A 20,168-nucleotide genomic window follows, 5' to 3' on the forward strand; every position below is an offset into this window, starting at 1 on the left:
CGTCGAAACCAATGACGTCCTTGCGACGTCATTTAGCGCAATGCACATTGGGAAATTTTAGGGATGGCGCATGCGCAGTACGTTCGGCGCGGGAACGCGCCTAATTTAAATGCTCTACGCCCCCTACCCGGCTCATTTGAATTAGGCGGGCTTGCGCCGGGGGATTTACGCTACGCCGCCGCAACTTTACAGGAAAGTTCTTTGTGAATAAAGCACTTGCCTGTAAAACTTGCGGCGGCGTAACGTAAATGACATGCGTTACGCCGCCGCAGTTTTACGCCCATCTACGAGAATCTGGGCCAGGTGTGCAAAGCCTTACAGTCTCTCTTTTCTAAAAAAAATTAAATAAGCCACAGCCTGTAGAAAAGCCTGTCCGCTGCCAGCATGCTGCAGAGAAGGAACCTTGCTCTCAGTGGGGAAGCTGCGATCTCTCTGCAGAGGTCCAACACATCCCTGGTTTAGTCAGAGCTAAAGCTCTCCAAGCAGTGGGGAGCACAAGCCTTGCTGATTCCAGAGCTAAAGCTCAGATAACTCTAAGGGATGCTTTGGACCTCGGCAGAGAGACCGCTGCTTCTCTACGGAGAATACCGACAGGGGGGCAGACTCGGGCTGTGGCTACTTTTAGAAGATAAATACATTATTGGCCATGGAACACCTTTTATGTTTTTGATGCACCTGGAATGATTTAAATCGGGGGTATCCAAACATTCTAAACAAAGGGCCAGTTAACGGTTTTAGGGAGGACAGACTAGATTAGAAAATGCCCTGGTATCAGTGGGAGTAAACCATGCCCTGTCATTGGTGTCAGTGGGAGGAATGGTGCCCCATCATTGGTGTCATTGGGAGGAATGGTGCCCCATCATTGGGAGGAATGGTGCCCCATCATTGGTGTCATTGGGAGGAATGGTGTCCCATCATTGGTGTCATTGGGAGGAATGGTGCCCCATCATGCCCCATAAAGACAGGTATTTGCACCCACTTCCGGCCACACAGTTTTGGGCAGACTGCGGGCATGATGTCATACCCGCCCCCCCCCCCCCGTTGTGTTCTGGGAACACTCGGCTCCCAGTACACAGCGGGAGCTAATCTGCAGGCGTAGCGCGACTGGCGCATGCACCGTAGGGAACTGGGCAGTGAAGCCGGAGCGCTTCACTTCCTGGTTCCCTCACCGAGGATGGCGGGGGGGGGCAGCAGAGTGACGAGCGATCGCTCGTCCTCTACTGCGGATGGCGCTGGACTCCAGGACAGGTAAGTGTCCTAATATTAAGTCAGCAGCTGCAGTATTTTTAGCTGCTGGCTTTTAATAATTTTTTTTTTTCAGCGGACATCCTCTTTAACTCAATTTCCACTCAAATGGCCCTGTATGTGCAACATAGTACGGACATTAGATTGTAAGCTCCTATGGTGTACAAGGGGATGATTTGAACAGACAACTTTATTCTGTAAAGCACCGTAAATAAAGATTTGATGCTGTGTAACAGAAGATATAAAAATTTGTCGTCGACAGGAAATGATGGGCAATCTCACCAGCAGGGATAACGGTAGCATAACAAAAAAAATTCTAACAAAAAACAATCCCTTTTTTTTTTTTTATTGCTTTCAGTGTCGCCGTTAAGATCTTGTCGCTTCCTGCCCTGATGACACCACAGGAAGTGAAGGGAAAATCCCACAACAAGGGTACGCAGACCGCAATAGTAGCCTGGCACAGGGTTTAACCTTCCCCAGGCTATTCAAAAAAACTCTCAACTAAAAGCCCTCCGATTAGGAGAGTTACTGAGAATTGATATATGCTTCCAGCAACGACGTTTTAAAAAAAAAAATTCTTTCAGTTTTAATAAAGAGTATAAGGAATTTTAAGCACTGGCTTTGTAGCGTAGCTTGTCCTGGTCTTGCAATAAATCAGCTAATCGCTGTAATATATATAACGCACTGAAAGGTCTCGGAAGGGCTTCGAAGTAGGAATTAATTCAGAATTCTGTAGTAGAATGAATTGCGCCCGTTGCAGGATTTGGTCCATTGTAGTATTTAATCCTCTCTGCGTGGCTATATAAAGAATGCTGACCCTTCTTTGTAAACTGCTGACTTGAAGCAAACCTGTCATGGCCCTAGGCTTACTGACTTAACCTTATGGCACATCAGCAAGGACCGTTCCATGTTGGCATTGGCTGCAGGCTGCTGGAGCCTCTGAACCTCCTTTATGAACATACCAACTTTGGTCTGAGGATAAACATCCCAATTTGGGAGTACATGGGCCTCTTGACAAGGCTTGCTCAGGTACCAGGTACTGCATTTTGGGATGCCGAGGGGAGGCAGCATGCTTATGTTCATTCACAAAACACATAGGACACAGTGGCGGCTGGTGCTCAAAATTTTTGGGGGGGCGCAAACGAAAAAGAAAAAAATTGCAGCCTCACTGTGCCCATCAAATGCAGCCACTGTGCCATCAATCGTTACCACTGTGCCATGCCATCAAACGCAGCCACTGTGCCATGCCATCAAACGCAGCCACTGTGCCATGCCATCAATTGTCGCCACTGTGCCAATTGTCACCACTGTGCCCTTTGATTGTCGTCACTGTGCCCTTTAATTGTTGCCACTGTGCCCATTATTGCCGCTGTGCCAATCGTCCCCACTGTGCCAAATTGTCGCCACTGTGCCCATTCATGCCGCTGTGCCAATTGTGCCCATTGTCGCCACTGCCTTGGGGCAATAGGGTTCAACCTGTGCTAGTGGCACTCTTAGAGCAATGGGGGGCAACCTGTGCCTGTGAAACCCTTAGAGCAATGGGGATCAACCTGTGCCTGTAGAACCGTTGGAGCAATGGGGGTCAACCTGTGCCTGTAAAACCCTTAGAGCAATGGGGGTCAACCTGTGCCTGTAGAACCCTTGGAGCAATGGGGATCAACTTGTGCCTGCGGAACTCTTTAGTGCAATGGGGGTCAACCTGTGCCTGTGGGACCCTTAGAGCAATGGGGGTCAACCTGTGCCTGTGGAACCCTTAGAGCAATGGGGGTCAACCTGTGCCTGTAGAACCCTTGGAGCAATGGGGGTCAACCTGTGCCTGTAGAACCCTTGGAGCAATGGGGGTCAACCTGTGCCTGTAGAACCCTTGGAGCAATGGGGGTCAACCTGTGCCTGTAGAACCCTTGGAGCAATGGGGGTCAACCTGTGCCTGTAGAACCCTTGGAGCAATGTGGGTCAACCTGTGCCTGTAGAACCCTTGGAGCAATGGGGGTCAACCTGTGCCTGTAGAACCCTTGGAGCAATGGGGGTCAACCTGTGCCTGTAGAACCCTTGGAGCAATGGGGGTCAACCTGTGCCTGTAGAACCCTTGGAGCAATGGGGGTCAACCGGAGACTGCAAACATTTCACAGGAGATGATGAAAGAGTGACAACCTGCTGGAGATGTGCTTGGAGACAGGTGGCATGCTGAGGTGGACCGTCACCGACAGGAGACATGTTCCATAAGACTACTAGAAATCCCTGCCATTACAGCCTTTTTCAAAATCGGTGACCCCACTTTTGTCTTCTGACTGCTCCAGTCTGAGGGCCACACAACAAAGACCAAAGGCCGTATGTAGCCATCAGGCCGATTAATTAAGAACACTTAAGTAGACTACCTTGAACCTTTTTGTGCTTCTCAAACTTTTGAGTCCGGCGGACGGCGCACAGTCGGCTCCGCGTATGACTGGGTAGCAGTCTATCCAGTGACGGTTGAAGACCACCCTGGGAATGGCTTGTTGGAGGTGGTCACATGGAAGGCTGGCACTTGTTTTAGGACAGGACTGCTTTTAAGCTCAGACCTGGCTTTGCTGACAATACAAACTGCCATCAATTTTTATCTCTCCTCAATCGGTCTCATAAAACCAGACACTGTTATATTCTCGCTGGCTCCCTGTTTTTCCTTCACTAAAACAGCACACAGTAATAACAAGCTGGGCTGCGCCTGCACTGCGGGGAGGGACAAAGGGAGTCGCGCTAATGTAGCTAAGCTGTTCTTTGTATTCTCAGGAAGAAGCAGGAGTGGAGCAATAACAGTCTGCTCACCGTTTCCATTAGATATCAAGCTGACCGTGAATAATCTTGGCTCGGCTCATGGTAAATCCCAGAAAAAAAAAATGAAACCAGACGTTGCTTCTGGCTGCTTATCGGATGTAGAGAAGGTGCGGCGAACCCAGTTCCGGGATAAATGACAACATTTGTATTAAAGTGTACCTGTCTGTCCACCAGGGCCGCCACCAGGGGGGTACAGGCAGTACACCTGTAAGGGGCCCGGATGGCAACCCCTTTTTTAAAAAAAAAAATGTTATTATTATATATATATAGAATTTTATTATTATATTTTTTTTATTAAAGGGCCCAGAGGTCCCCATGGCCCCAGAAGGCAAACCCCCCCCCCCCTTTTTATATTTATTTATATATATTTTATAAGGGGCCCAGAGGTCCCCAATTCGCGGCACCCCCCCCCCCCCCCCCCCCGCGCGCTTCTCAATTCATGGCCCCCCCCGCTTCTCAATGTCCGAAATTAGCCAATTAACGGCAGCACAGATCCCCCATCCCCCCCCCCCAGTTCTCTGCTCCAGGGGCCCCATGCCTGAAGCTGTGTAAGGGGCCCCATATATCCTGATGGCGGCCCTGCTCTCCACCACAAATGCAGTTGCGCTAATTTTCCCAAGAGCTTTTTGCAGATTTGCACTACAGTCCATCTAACATGGTTTCTAATGGAACACATTCTGTAGTGCAAATATGCAAACCGCACTAAAAATGCATAAGTGTGAATCAGGCCTTAATGGAGAAGCAGCATAGTGATGAGCTCATTGCTCAGTCACTTTACTTTCTCCTCCTGTCAGCATGCTTCTTGTCAGCACATAAACTGATTGGCTTTGTGTGCTGCTTTCCCCTCTACTAGCCCGAGTTCTGCTGTTTAGGGACAGCAAGAGGCTGATACCAAGTTGAATTCGGGTATTTCCATTGCTTGCATTTAACAAATACATGTAATTATGTTTTAAAGATTAGAGATTCATTCATTTTTTTTTGTCTTTTATATCTGCCCGGAGTTGGCTTTAAATATAAAAAGTTATAGTCGGCCTATAAATTATTTCATTTGTTTTGAAAAGCCAGTATGTAGGAAATGTAAAGGTATTAAAAAAAGAAATTGTGGAATTAAATCCTCCTCCTTTTTCACATGAATGGTTCATGGTCTTCATAATTGGGATGTGTCCTTTGGCCCGGATTCACATACATCGGCGCATATTTATGCCGCCGTAGAGTATCTCTTTTACGCTACGCCGGCGCATCGCACAGAGGCAAGCACTGGATTCACAAAGCACTTGCTCCCACTCGCTCTTAAAGATACGCTGAGTTTCCTCGGCGTAAGCCAGTGTAGGTGGAAGTGGGCATGAGCCATGCTAATGAGGCGTGACCCCATGCAAATGATGAGCCAAGCGCCATAGAAGTACTTAAAATGAACGGCGCATCCCTAAGATACGACGGATCACTGCCTACGACGTGAACGTAACCTACGCCTAGTCATATTCACGTACAACGTAAACTACAAAAGATACGACGGCTTGTGTTCCCTGGTCCATACCTTTGCATGAGTTGCGCCTCCTATATGGGGAATAACTTTACGCCGGACGTACGACTTAAGCAAACCGCATATATTATGCGCCGGGCGCAACTACGTTTGTGAATCGGCGTATCTCCCTCATTTGCATATAGAAAATCCATGGGAGCGGCAAATGCACCCGGCGTAAATATGCGCCCACGATATGCCGGCGTAGGCAAGTTACGTCGGTCGTAGGAAGCCTATTTTCAGGCGTATCTAGTTTTGTGGGCACGGCGCATAGATACGACGACGCATATTTACACTTACGCGGCGTATCTCGAGATACGTCGGCGTAAGTGCTTTGTGAATCCGGGCCTTTGCCTACATACTTTTCTGTTATGAGGGAGATTTACTAAAACTGGTGCAGCTGGTCATGGTAGCCAATCGGCTTCTAACTTCAGATTGTTCAGTTAAGCTTTGACAAAAAAAAACTGGAAGCTGATTGGTTTTTATGCAGAGATACATCAGATTTTGCACTCTCCAGTTTAAGTAGATCAACCCCAATGTGTTATTTTTCCTGTGTCAGAAAGTTGGTAAGGAATGCCATCACAATTCCCACCTTATGCCATTGGATATGCAAACTCACCAGTGTTTAATATGATGCAAAAATCCCATTTAGGCTCCGTTTACACTAGTGCGACTCTGCGTGCAACTTTGGAGTGCGACCTTGATGCAACTTTCATGCAACTTTACATTCTCTGGCACTCAAGTCACAATAAAGTTGCATCAAAGTAGTGCAGGAACCCAGGGCCGATTCTAGGGTCACAGACGCCTGGGTGCAGAAATATTTCTGGCGCCCCCCACATGGGCGTGGTCATCTTGCTAACCCCTCACTTTACAAATGTGTCTATGGCTACGACTCAAACACAGAGATGCTCCCCTAAGAAGTCTTCATTATAGTCCCCCATCAGAGCCCTCCCACATCAGGTGTCCCCATCAGAGCCCCCCACATTAGGTGTCCCCAAAGATCAGTACCTGTCCAATAGATCCCTGTAGCTCAGGTGGGGCATACATGGCATCTTTGGTAACTTGGAGGGTGGCACTCGGAGAGCATTTCTGGGAGTGCACGAGATGATTGGAAGCAGCTCTGGCCAAACCAGAAGCCTCTCATCACACTGCCTATGGGAGAAGAGCTGACACACGCAGAGGGGGCCGGGCAGACAGGAGAATGCGCCACGCGCACCAGACAGAATTAATTAGTGGAGCCTAGTACCGCAACGTGTTCCGGTACTAGGCTCCGCTGCGGTACCCTACCCGGATTCCGGGGACATGCGCTCTTGTCAGTTGCCAGCGGAGATAGCAAGCGGGATGGGGAACCGCAGCTACATGCGCTCCACCTCTGGACACAGACAAGGAGGAGGTAAGGGAGCACTTTGAAGCTTTGGCGCCCCCACCTCTGTGGCGCCTGGGTGCGGAGCACCCCGTGCACCCTGCCTAGGATCGGCCCTGCAGGAACCTTTTCAAAGTCTCGACGACTGTAAGTCGCATTGATTGGAACGGGTTCCATTAAAATCAATGGGCTGTGACTTATCATGCGACTTTGTGTCCAAAGTCACATGACAAGTCGCACTAGTATAAACAGAGCCCAACTGGCACAGAACACATGTAATGTGCCTCTGAAAACCCTGGTGACACTGCAGAAATTCTCCTGCACTTGCTGTATATACATTTTGGCAAGAGCTCCCAAAGTGTATTTCTGTCTGAAGAGAAGGCTTGTTGCTGATTGGTTGCCGTGGTTTAGGACAGACCATAAACTGAATCTTGTGTTTGCTGATAGCACTCTTGGCATTCCTGCCGGCAATAGCAGTCCATTAAACCCTTTTATTCTGAAATGTCAGTAAATTCTGTCACTGAGAATCGCATTTTGTGCTAATGGAGTTACAAGTGCAATGCCTACTGTTTCCCGAGACTGAGACCCACCCGCAATAATGTATAATTAGCTGACACTAAGTAGATAAAAGTTTCTAAATGAGACCATTAAGTTCTAATGTGAGGTGGCTAAATCATTTACTGCTAGTGTAGGATGTGCAAAACCTTTTTCTTCACACGCACTTATTTTTGAGGCCTAGAACTCTCACCGTGATACTTCAGTCTGTTATATAGCCCCGAAAAAAATCAGACGTAAAGCCCAACTCCAACTAAAAGGGTCTTCATGGGCTGGGGAAGGGTTGGGTCATCACTTTGGGTTTTATTGCTGTCTATGTCCCCACTGCGGAAATTTCCCTTTGTGTCCTTGGCTTCCTTGCTCCTCTCTGAAGAAGTGGGTGTGTGTTATTTAAATTACCCATGACCCGACGTGATTGACGTTTTTCACGAACGGCGTATGCGCCGTCCGTGGAATATCCCAGTGTGCATTGCTCCAAAGTACACCGCAAGGACGTATTGGTTTCGACGTGAACGTAAATTACATCCAGCCCCATTCACGGACGACTTGCGTGAACAACGTAAAATTTTCAAAATTCGACGCGGGAACGACGTCCATACTTAACATTGGTACGCCGCATGTACGCCACCATATAGCAGGCGTAACTTTACGCCGGGAAAAGCCTAACGTAAACGGCGTATCTGTACTGCGTCGGCCGGGCGTACATTCGTGAATTTGTGTATCTAGCTGATTTACATATTCTAGGTGTAAATCGGCGTACACGCCCCTAGCGGCCAGCGTAAATATGCAGTTAAGATCCGACAAGACTTACGCCGGTCGGATCTAATAGAAACCTATGCGTAACTGATTCTATGAATCAGGCGCATAGATGCGACGGCTCAGACTCAGAGATACAACAGCGTATCTGGAGATACGTCGGCGTATCTCCTTTGTGAATCTGGGCCCCAGTTCTTAAACTTCGGGCCCACTATATAAGGGGCACCCTGTTTTTGTTGAGTGGTCTCTCTGAAGCTCTTGCACTCCATATTAACTTGATTGACTTTCTTCAACCATAAAAAAACTGAGGTCAAATCCAGTGCTTCTGATATACATGTCCTAGCAAACTTGGCAGGGATTTTAACCCCCTCGCCACTCTATAAAGAAAAAAAGCATACGTTTTGGCCTTAGATACAGTCTAGCATGCTATGTGTAAATGAATGATGTAAATACAATACAGATTTGGTGACCATTATAGATAAAGAACCCCTGTTGGATTATTTTTCAATATATAATGCTATATTGTAATTCTGCAGCCAAATTTTCGGAGAGCATTGTACCTGTGACAGGTCTTTTGATAGATTCACCATTTATTTACCGCCTTTGGCTAGATAGGTTGTGGGTTAGTTTGAGAGGTGTGACCTGTGTATACTGTACTAATATTGACATGTCCTTAGGATAAAGCATGCCCTGCTCCGCTGTATGGCCTCAGTGTGCCTTGTATTAATCTTATTCCTACCTCCTTAGAGAAGCCACATACTAGTAAGCTACTGAAATCACTAAATAGAAGTACCGGTAATTGTTACCCATATGCGCTACTGCTATGAAAACCAAGATAATATTTATTCATTTATTATTATTGTGGCTATGCTTTGGGAGCTAAAAACCTCATTGGCCCATTTTAAGCTAATCTATCCAGCAGCTTTAAAATCTCCTAATAATAGGCGTGCGCACAGGGTGTGCCAGGTGTGCCCAGGCACACCCTAATCACCCTGAGCAGCACACATTCCCCCTACTTCCCTGGCTCCCATCTTTCCCCCTGCAGCACTGCCAGCTTCCTTCCTCTCCAATCGGCTGTTGCTCCTGGGATGTTTTATGAGTGGGGAAGGGGCCAGTAAATATGTAATTTACCGGCCCCTTCCCTTTCTGAATGAATATCGTGAGTGATCGGTAGTGTGTGTTTGGGCTTTGGGGTGCACACCCTAATGCATTAGGCTGCGCACACCTATTCTCCTAATATACCTATTAGTCAATGAGGCTACCCCTGACACCAAGGGACCAAGTGAGCACCCCTTGGTTAAGGGCCAATACAATAGGCATTAGTCCCAGGAAATTAGTGTTGGTAGTTATCAAACTTCCTGGTAAAGCTTATGTCATACAAGACGTACGAAAAAAAAAATTGTGAATGAAACTCAGGATAGCCGTAAAAACCAGAAGGGGTTCTAGCCCTGCCCCACTCTAATAGGGAGATCGACTGTCTATTTGTCCTGGTTACCACTTTCAAAAGTGAAAGAAAAGCCAAAATGTTGGGTTGTCTCCTGAACAGTAGAGGGAAAATCTACCAAAGGGGACATTAGTTCTGCTGGTCCTGGTGACAACCAGGGATTCCCTCACTTTGGAGGGATTTCCTCTCACTTCCTGTTTTGACTATGGGAAGGAAGTGAAGAGATGTCTCCCCAATGGGACTCGGATGGTAAAAATGGAACTGACAGGGGTCATAACCCTCCCTTACTCTATCAAAAATGGTGGTGAGGGGAGTTTTTCCTGTAGTTATACTTTATGGTTGTGTTGAAGAGGAACTAAAAACCCCACCTTTAAAGTACTATGGGAAGGCAATGCTGTATTACATTTAAATTATATTGTATTAAAGTGGAGGTTCACCCGGAAATGTAAATTTTTAACATTAGATTGATGCTCATTTTGTGTAGGGGAATCGGCCAGTTTTTTTAAAATCGAAGCAGTACTTACCGTTTTAGAGGGCGATCTTCTCCGCCGCTTCCGGGTATGGGCTGCGGGACTGGGCGTTCCTATTTGAGTGACAGTCTTCGGACAGGCTTCCGACGGTCGCATCTATCGCGTCACGATTTTCCGAAAGTAGCCGAACGTCGGTGCGCAGGCGCCGTATAGAGCCGCACCGACGTTCGGCTTCTTTCGGCTACTCGTGACGCGATGTATGCGACCGTCGGAAGCCTTTCGGAAGACAGTCAATTAAATAGGAACGCCCAGTCCCGAAGACCATACCCGGAAGCGGGGGAGAAGATCGCTCTCTAAAACGGGTAAGTACTGCTTCAATTTTAAAAAAAATAGCCAATTCCCCTAGACAAAATGAGCATGAATCCAAGGTTAAAAAAAAAAAATTCGGCTGAACTCCCACTTTAAATATACATAATTTTTTATTTTTTGGCTTTAACCAAGTTCTATCAGTAAGGTCAGTCTCCATCACCATAAATTATGGCTCGGGCAGCCCAATAATCTGATATCTAGTACAGCGGGCAGAGAAGGTTTGGTAGCCTGGTGACAAATGCTGCTTAATGAGGTCCAATCTGTGGTGTCAGCGCATGCCGGCCTAGTGGGGGAGCGTTGTTCTGGGTAACCAGCAGGCCGTGAAATCTCAGTCTGGCTCCTGTGTGGACAAGACAAACATAATAAAACAAATTCCCTGACAAAAATAGCAGGGGAAGCTTCCCTTACAATAGGACATCTTGTCTCCCCTTAGAACATGTGTTAGAATTTTTGTCACTTGCCTATGAGGCCCAGCAAAATAAACACCGACTGCTGTCTCCTTCTAGGAACCCTTGTTGATATTGTAGCCTAATCTCTGCACTGAGGTCATGGATAGTGAATGCATCTCCGCTTTTTAATAAACATCATTTATCCATGACAGTCCCTAAACAAACATAACCACTTGTCTACCTCTGCAATATTTTGTTAAAATCTGCATTATTTATTTTTAATTTTTTTGCCATGAAATTACCAGAAACCCCCAAACTACTATACATGTTCTGAAGGCAGAGGCCCTGTAGAATAAAATGATGTCCATTTCAATTATTTTTATATGTTACACCATATCTGCGCAAACGGTTAAATGCATGTTTTCAGGGGGGAAAAATGCACTATAATATGAATTTTGGTAACGCAAAAAAAAGGGGGTTGCATTGAGTAGATACCAAACAGGTCAAGCCTTAAAATAGCTTGAGCCCTTGAAATTGTGAATTTTTTTAAAAAGCCTTTACAGGTTATCAATTTAGAATTGCTCGTAAGTTATGACCCTAAAGAGCTTGGCTTATGTGGAGAAATTTGTTTTCGCACGCATTTGCATTGAGGTGTGTATAGTGGTGCGGGGGGTGCTACGTATGTATGTGTGTGTGTGTGTATGTGTATGTGTGTGTGTGTGTGTATGTATATATATATATATATATATATATATATACATACATATACCCTTCTTTTTTTTTTTTCTTTTTTTTTTTTTTATCAAAGGATTGCTGCAATTGAAAGTTAATGTAGAAAACTGACCTACAAGTTATTAATAGGTTTGGGCTAAAGTGATAGCGTCCTTCTTTAGAATAGAACACGCATTATAATCAGTGCGCGTTCTATTCTAAAGAAGGACGCTATCACTTTAGCCCAAAACTATTAATATTGAACACTGAAAAACAACTTGTAGGTCGGTTTTCTACATTAACTTTTAATTGCAGCAAACCTTTTGATTTGTTAAAAAGTGTATGTATGTATGTATGTGTGTGTGTGTGTGTGTGTGTGTGTGTGTGTGTGTGTGTGTGTGTGTATGTGTGTGTATATATATATATATATGTATATATATATATATATGTATATATATATATATATATATATATATATATATATATATATATATATATATATATATATAGTGTGTGTGTATATGTGTGTGTGTATATATATATATATATATATATATATATATATATATATATATATATATATATATATATATATATAAATTCTATCCCCTACCATCCACTGCAGTTAATTAGGCACCTATTTTGCTGGTTTAGCCACTGCCCCGGCTACAGTAACCTAGGAATGACGTCTCTGAACCTGGAAGCGACATGATCTATGTCGCTTCCAGGTTTATTAGTTATGGGGAGATCGGGAAATGGATGTTCGTGATCACCTCCTGTTCTAAATTGTTTATAGGAGTATAAAAAAACACAACTGGTGCAAATTAGTTATCAATGGTCTTGGATCCAAACTTCTCCCTTTCAGCATCCTAAAATGTTCCAAAGCAGTATACCCCATTTATGACCGTAGTACTTATTTACTGTCTGTGTTTAAATGATTACAGCATGTTTGATGAGTTGCTAAGCTATTGTTGAGCACAGAAGCCATGCTGCTCTGTTTGAGTTTGATTGCCTACCAACATGCGGGACAAAGATAAACACCTAGATGGGACATTGGTGAATCCAATATAAGGAATCCTGCATGGATGAGCATCTTTAAGGTTTAGCCTGGATTCACACTCGAGCGTAAAGCGTTTTTCATGTGGATGTGGAGCGTTTTTTGCGCACGGTTTTTAGGCGTGGGTAGTCCTCCTGATCCCAGGTTCATTGTGCGTGTGGGCGCAGCCAGCGTTGGGATACCCGTATGTCGACCTAAACTTGGGGGCATATACACGCGTTCCCCCCCCATGGGATCGGCACTGGATAGGGGGCCCAAAGAAAAGGAGACCAGCGGACGTCACCCCAACTGGTGAGCTTCCCAACCTCTCCTTTTCCCACTCACTCTGTTTGGAATAGGCAGTACATGTCTATGCACACTACAAATCCTTTACTCCAGGGGTGTCAAACTCCATTTCATCATGGGCCGCATCAGCATTATGGTCGCTCTCAAAACTGTAAGACTGAATGTCCAGAGCATAGGCCCCCCAACCTCCCCTTACATAAGATGTCAAGAGCCCCCCATTCTTATAAGTCAAGTGTCCCCCACCCTCCCTTTATATCACAGTGCACCCCCCCCTTACCATGTTCTGCTGCTGGGAGGAATCTGGTGCGGAGATGGGAAGCAGAAAGTGTAGTGGAGTCTGGAGGAGAGCCATAGGAGGGCTCGAATCCAGCAGCTGGAGTCTGCTGAATACGGAGACCAGGGGAGGTGGAGACCGGGGGGTTCTTTGGCTGCACAGAGAGGTGCAGGATCTCTAGGAGGAGTTCTGTCCTCTCTGCCACCAACTTCTGATACAAGGTGAGTGTAGAGACAAGTAGATGCTGCAGAAGAGGTCCGAGGGCCACATAAAATGGCCTGGAGGGCCGAATTCGGCCCATGGGTTTTGTGTTTGTTTGACACATGTGCTTTAGTCCATAGTCCATCTTGGGAGTGAACAAGAGGAAGTCAGATCACCGCAATAAAAAAAAGAATTTCGAGATTAGAAAGGAGGCTGAGACCCCGTACACACGTCCGAGGAACTCGACGGGCAAAACTCATCGTTTTGCTCGTCGAGTTCTGTGTGAAGCCGCCGAGGATCTCGGCGAGCCAACTTTCCTCATTGAACAACGAGGAAATAGAGAACATGTTCTCTATTTGGCTCGACGAGGAACTTGTCGGCTTCCTCGGCCAAAAGTGTACACACGGCCGGGTTTCTCGGCAGAATTCAACTCTGATCGAGTTTCTGGCTGAATTCTGCTGAGAAACTTGGTCGTGTGTACGGGACCTGAGAGTGGTAGGAGAGACTTTTTGGAACTAAAAATATCTGAATAGAATTTTTAGTTTTCCTAAAAGTCCTTTTTTACACGTGGCCTACTTTTGAGAAGTTTACATTTTTCAAGGTTCTAGGAAATCTATTTTCCTTCTCTTCTGGCTGCCATGATCGTATAATTTTGAATGCCACTGATTTTCTGTCTGGCAATGTTTGGCCAGAGGGAGGATTTATTGGGTTGCACCAATGTAGGAAAGTGATCTTTTAACATTCTTTAAATTCCACAACCAGAACCATGGTTAGAGAACTTTAATAAACTGGCTGTCAGGCTGCGCCCAACTAAAATAAACTTCCTTTTATCATCTTTGAGTATATCGGAAAATACACGTACTTTTTCACACTCTGCAGAAAAATTTCCATTGTAAAACCAGATTTACACGTTTTCTTATCAGGGCCAATAAGTTCCCTATTTGGTAGCAGGAAATAAAGCACTGCGGGTATTGTCTGGGAAACATTATATTTTTTGTATTTAAAACTACAGCATGCTGCAGTCACCCTAATGATCTCTACTAGTCTACAATATAGTCAAAAGAGATTGGCCATAAGTATGCTTTGGGCAGCCATTTTATCTATTGGTGGGGGGGTTGGGTTGGTAATTTTTTCCTTTTTTTTTTTTTTTTTTTTTTTTTTACTATATGTTATATGTACATCACTAGGTGTGGTTGGCGGACGAGTGTCACGCTTCACTCGTCTGCTGGCTCCGTCCCCCTTTGTGTGCCGCAACGTGACGTTGGCAGCTATCCCCATACACTGTAGTCTTTGTACTTTAGTCCACGCTAGGAAGCAGTGCCTGGGACCTCCCTCATGTACACTCTGTGCTACTATTTTGAATTAACCTTGTCCTTAGGCGACCCAGATGGTTTTTATTCTCGTGATGCACCGTACTCTCACAATTCATGGGGTTATTGCCATTGGAATGCCTTTCCCTAGCGATAGTTCCATCTCTGGTTTGGGGTTCGCCGCCTCAGGTTCCGGGGCTAACTGACCTCTTGGCCCGCCACCAGTCTCCAGGTCCATGCCCAGACTCCGATCTTTCTTGTAAACTAACTCTGCGCATCTGCTCCTGAAGAGTAGCGCTACAGCTACGAAATGCGTCTAGCTAATTAGATGCTTTTCCCTGCTATCTTTTTATGTGAGCTACCATTACCACAGTATACTGGAATATGCCAATTTACAATCTACAGTGGAAATGCGTTGCAACTAGTCTGGTGTGTTTGTAATATGTTACTACTGTGGTTTTAGGCCAGCATGCTATCATTGTGTCATTATGCTATTTTGTTTTTTATTACTATGTATCATGTCATGGAATAAAAGTTTTTATTTATTTACTATGATGGCTATTATGTTGATGCATTTATTAGATGACACTATTGATGGCCCTATCACCAGACAGTATTGTAGTACTATGCAATGCTATTTCCCTGGTTGCACGTTTCATTAAAAAGTCCCAAAATGTTGTTATTTTTCTCAAATTTATCAGGAATGGAGGTACATCTAGCTGGCCTCCAAGTCCCACTTTCTAGTAATGAGACCTGTTTTGCCTTATTGTGAAGCTAACTGCAGACATTCAGCGGCCACCAACCTTACCCATTATCTGTCCACTGGGCAATATTTCTTACAAATTATTTTTGTACATGTATGCGCTTTTCATAAGCAGGGGGCAGAATTACACAGATATCCCAATCACTGGTTTCCCCCTGGGGGGATGAGGGGCACAGTGATTGGCCTAAACATATATTTTTCAGCCAACCGACTCTCTCAGCCAGGAGGCTATGACAAGATGTGTGTACCATGGTCAAGAAGGGCCTACAGCCATTTCAATGTTCCCTGTAGGGTTTTAACAAAGGAGGGGGGCCAGATCCCAGCCACCCACCCTATGAGAATGAGTATGGGGTACATTGTACCCCTACCCATTCACCTTTAACAAGTGTCAAAAATAAAAACGGTACACAGGTTTTTGACAAAGTAATTTTAATAAAGAAGCTCCGGCGTCTCTTCTTCCGATTTATTTTTTTAATTTTTTTTATTCTCCCTCTGCTGATGACACCTTCCTCTGGTTCTCCACCCTCCGCTGATATCTTCTTCCACTGCTGGTTCTCCTCTCTCCACTGTCTTCTCCCTCTGTTCTCCCTTCGCTTGCCCCCGCTGTAATGCTAGAGCCGCCGTGTGCCATTACTTATATAGCCATATGGCATGGCCACCCAGTGACGTCATCAGGAGGCCCTGCCCCCTTGTGTCGTCACCGCCCAATGTTGAGGGCATATGGCCTGGTATGATTCAGGAGGGGGGGGCGCTCGCTCATCCCCTTTCCTGTACTGCCGGGCTGCATGCTTGGACAAGGGTCCGGTATTGATTTTGGGGGGGACCCCATTTCTTTTTTTTTTTTTTGCCCGTTGGGATTCCCCTCAAAATACAGACCAAAGGGTCTTGGAGGGGGACGCTATACCGTGTGTGTGTGTATGTATGTGTGTGTGTGTGTGTGTGTGTGTGTGTGTGTGTGTGTGTGTGTGTGTGTGTGTGTATATATATATATATATATATATATATATATATATATATATATATATATATATATATATATAAATTATGTATGTATGTATATACATTTTATATATCATTATTATTTTTTTTGGTGTTTGGTTGCCCTTCCAGATCATCAGAGCACAAGTCGGATCAGTTAAGACAATGATCCGACTTTGATCCGAGTTCAATGGGCTGAAGTAGGATCAAAGTCAGACCGAAGTAGTGCAGGAACCTTTTTCAAAGTCTGACAGACTTGTGTCGGACCAGTTAGGACGACTCTCATAGGGAACCATTCATCTATACACGTCATGCGACTTGTGCTCCCAATGTCGGAGCGTTTGTCGTACCAATGTGAACCCGGCCTAATTGAACAAGCTGAGGTTAGAAGCTGAATGGTCATTATGCACAGCTGCACCAGTTTTAGTAAATCTCCCACAATGTGAAAGGAAGGTAGGATGGTGATGCACACAATGGTATTGGAGCTAACTGGGAGAACATCTGAGACATCCCTAGAAGGGGGTTTTACCACAATGTAAATAGAGCTGGGTTCTGTAATAAATTAGCTTGGGTCACATTCACTGGGGAAAATTTTTTTTTTTATATATATATATATATATATATATATATATATATATATATATATATATATATATATATATATATATATATATATATATATATATATATATATTCTCAAACTTCCCCAGCAAATTGTATGTCACATAAGCAGATAAAGGGTTAAAGCTTTTTTTTTTTTTTCTAGGAGTTTTAAGTTTCTTTGCAGCCTTTACTGCGTTGGGCAGGCAGAGGTGTACATATCCCACCTTTTCATTGTATACTTTGTCACTTGAGAGCGACCTGCCTTGAAACGTGAGCGCGTGGTGTAAATGAACAATACTTCGTGCTGCTAAGTAGTTCATCCCCCTACTAGAAACGACTAACAATGGCTTTTTTTTCCCTCCTTTTATGTTTTGCAGTGATGAAAATGTACGAAAAGATCTGAAGGTTTTGCCAGCTCTTCCCACCAGAACTCTGCAGGAACACCCCTCACTTACCTACTGGTATGCTATTACTGATGTACTTATACATACAAATTTATATTTAATGGGATGACGTTACAGTACTGGTCATAGGCTTGAAGGCCTAGGCATTTGGTGTGTTTTACGCTGTCAAGGACGAGCAAAGGTAAAACTGGCTGATCCTTGCCTTGAGCAGTGATCAGATGTGACCACATGATGTGTGGTTGGCACCCAAGGGAACCCAGAGCAGTATTTTCTTCAGGAAATATATTTCAGCCCTTATTTTACTTCCAGAAAATCTGTTTTAAATTGGCTACAGTTGTGCTCATAAGTTTACATACCCTGGCAGAATTTATGATTTCTTGGCCATTTTTCAGAGAATATAAATGATAAAACAAAAACTGGTCTTTCACTCATGGTTAGTGTTTGGCTGAAGCCATTTATTATCAATCAACTGTGTGTTAACTCTTTTTATATCACAAAAGCAACAGAAAGTACCTAAATGACCCTTGTGACAGAACCCACTGTGACTGTGCTTTTTGGAGGGGGCTGTGGGCTGGCCTCCTACAAGAGACTATGGACCAGCAGAGAACGGGAGATTTGGAGGGCTATTTGCCATCTCCCATCACCTGGTGAAGATTCCACCTCCAGACATTTGTGTCGCCTGTTCATCGGAACCGGGTGAACGCGGTGTCTGTGGCTGGATTCGTGGAGTTATTTCCAGCTACCTAAACCTATTGGCCCAACTGGGCTAAATATAACACAGGTCTGGTGGAGGTGCCCAGCCAGGGTAGCCGAAATCCGTCACAACCCTGATAAAAAGTTTACATACCCTGGTGATTTTGGCCTGATAACGTGCATACAAGTTGACACCAAGAGGTTTGAATGGCTATTAAAGGTAACCAGCCTCACCTGTGATCTGTTTGCTTGTAATTAGTGTGTGTGTATAAAAAGTCAATGAGTTTCTGGGCTCCTGACAGACCCTTGCATCTTTCATCAAGTTCTGCACTGATGTTTCTGGATTCTAAGTCATGGGGAAAGCAAAAGAATTGTCAGGATCTGCAGGAAAAGGGATATAAAAAGATATCAATCAACTGTGTTTACTCTTTTTAAATCATAATGGCAACAGAAACTACCCAAATGACCCTGATCAAAAGTTTACATACCCCAGTTCTTAATACCGTGTATTGCCCCCTTTGACATCAATGACAGCTTGAAGTCTTTTGTGGCATTTGTGGATGAGGCTCTTTATCTTCTCAGATGGCCATTCCTCTTGGCAAAAAACCTCCAGTTCCTGTAAATTCTTGGACAGCCAAACACTAACCATGAGTGAAAGAAAAGTTTTTGTGTTATCATTCATATTATCTGAAAAATGGCCAAGAAATCATAAATTCTGCCAGGGTATGTAAACTTATGAGCACAACTGTATGTGTTAACCAGGATTTTTTTTTCTCAGAGAATAAATGCGGGAACTCCCCCTTTCCTATGTCCCTACTTGCCCCCAAGCACCGTTTCTTGGGTCCGCCCCTACCTACATTCCAGTACTGCCCCTTTTAGTGAATACAGAACCAAGTAACATTTGTGGTATGAAGTAATTTGTATGGAACTTGGTATTGATAACAAGAAAAGCTGTAAAATAGATCCCCTGCAGCCAACAGACCCCCCCCCCTCCCCCAGCAACAATGGACCATCTCCAACTAAATACCCCTTCATGTAAATATGGACTCCCAGCAGCAACAACAGATCACCCCACGGACAGCATCAATGGACCCTCCAGCGGACAGCTACTATAGACAACTGTAGATCTCTTCCAGCGACAACTGACCCCCCTCCCCAATAACTTAAGACGACCCCCAGCAATAATGTATCCCTCACCAGCAACAATGGACCTATCCAGCAACAATAGACCCCCCTTTGCAAAAATACATCCCTTCCAAGACAATAGATCCATCCCCAGCAATAATATATCTCCTCCAGCAATAATGGATACCCCAGCAGCCAGCATCAATAGACAATGTAGCACAACCCAGAACCCCTTGCCATTACATGCATTCAGCCCTGGTTCACACTGGGTACGATTTGGAACGATTTGAGATGCGATTTGACATGTCAAATCGCATCTCAAATCGGCGGCATTTGCCGGCAATTGTCGGCAATGGCACTGTCCTAATCAGTGCGACGCCGCATCTGCGATTTCAAAAAGTAGTTCCTGTACTACTTTTTGCGATTTACATTAAATTGCGGCCGAAATCGCGGCAAAATCGCGGTAAAATCGCGCATTTTACCGCGATTTTGAATTCGCAGCAGTGTGAACCTAGGCTCAGTGCCGGAACTGCATCCCCCCTGTTCTTGCTGAAAATAAACCCTGGTGTTAGCAGAGCAGTAGTGGTGGTTACCACTAGGGTCATCGTTTTGAATCCTTGGCCATCTGTGGTCACCACATACACTTTTTTTATTTTATAACTTCAGCATTGTAATAATAATACAAACAATATTTATTTTTGACAATCCCAATATAAGCTTACTTGAAAAATCTACTTTTGTGTTGTGAGTTCTGCCTGTCTGCTGGCCGTCTCTTCCCACAACTTCCTGGATTCCCTGCATGCTTTGCAGCTTCTCCTCCTCCATTTATTTTCAATTTCTAAG

The 20,168-nt window shown here is 44.8% G+C and overlaps 1 protein-coding gene across 1 annotated transcript in view; it reads left to right on the top strand.

Annotated features, from left to right (window-relative positions):
• The window catches only part of FRMD4B (FERM domain containing 4B), a 283,767-nt gene that overhangs the window by 191,495 nt on the left and 72,104 nt on the right, over positions 1-20,168 (top strand). The window contains exon 8 of the mRNA XM_040359088.1: positions 17,481-17,564. Within this exon, the coding sequence (XP_040215022.1) occupies positions 17,481-17,564 (84 nt within the window). The remainder of the gene's footprint in view (positions 1-17,480; positions 17,565-20,168) is intronic.

The sequence above is a fragment of the Rana temporaria genome, chromosome 7, assembly GCF_905171775.1.
Source record: "Rana temporaria chromosome 7, aRanTem1.1, whole genome shotgun sequence".
Taxonomy (NCBI): Eukaryota; Metazoa; Chordata; class Amphibia; order Anura; family Ranidae; genus Rana; species Rana temporaria.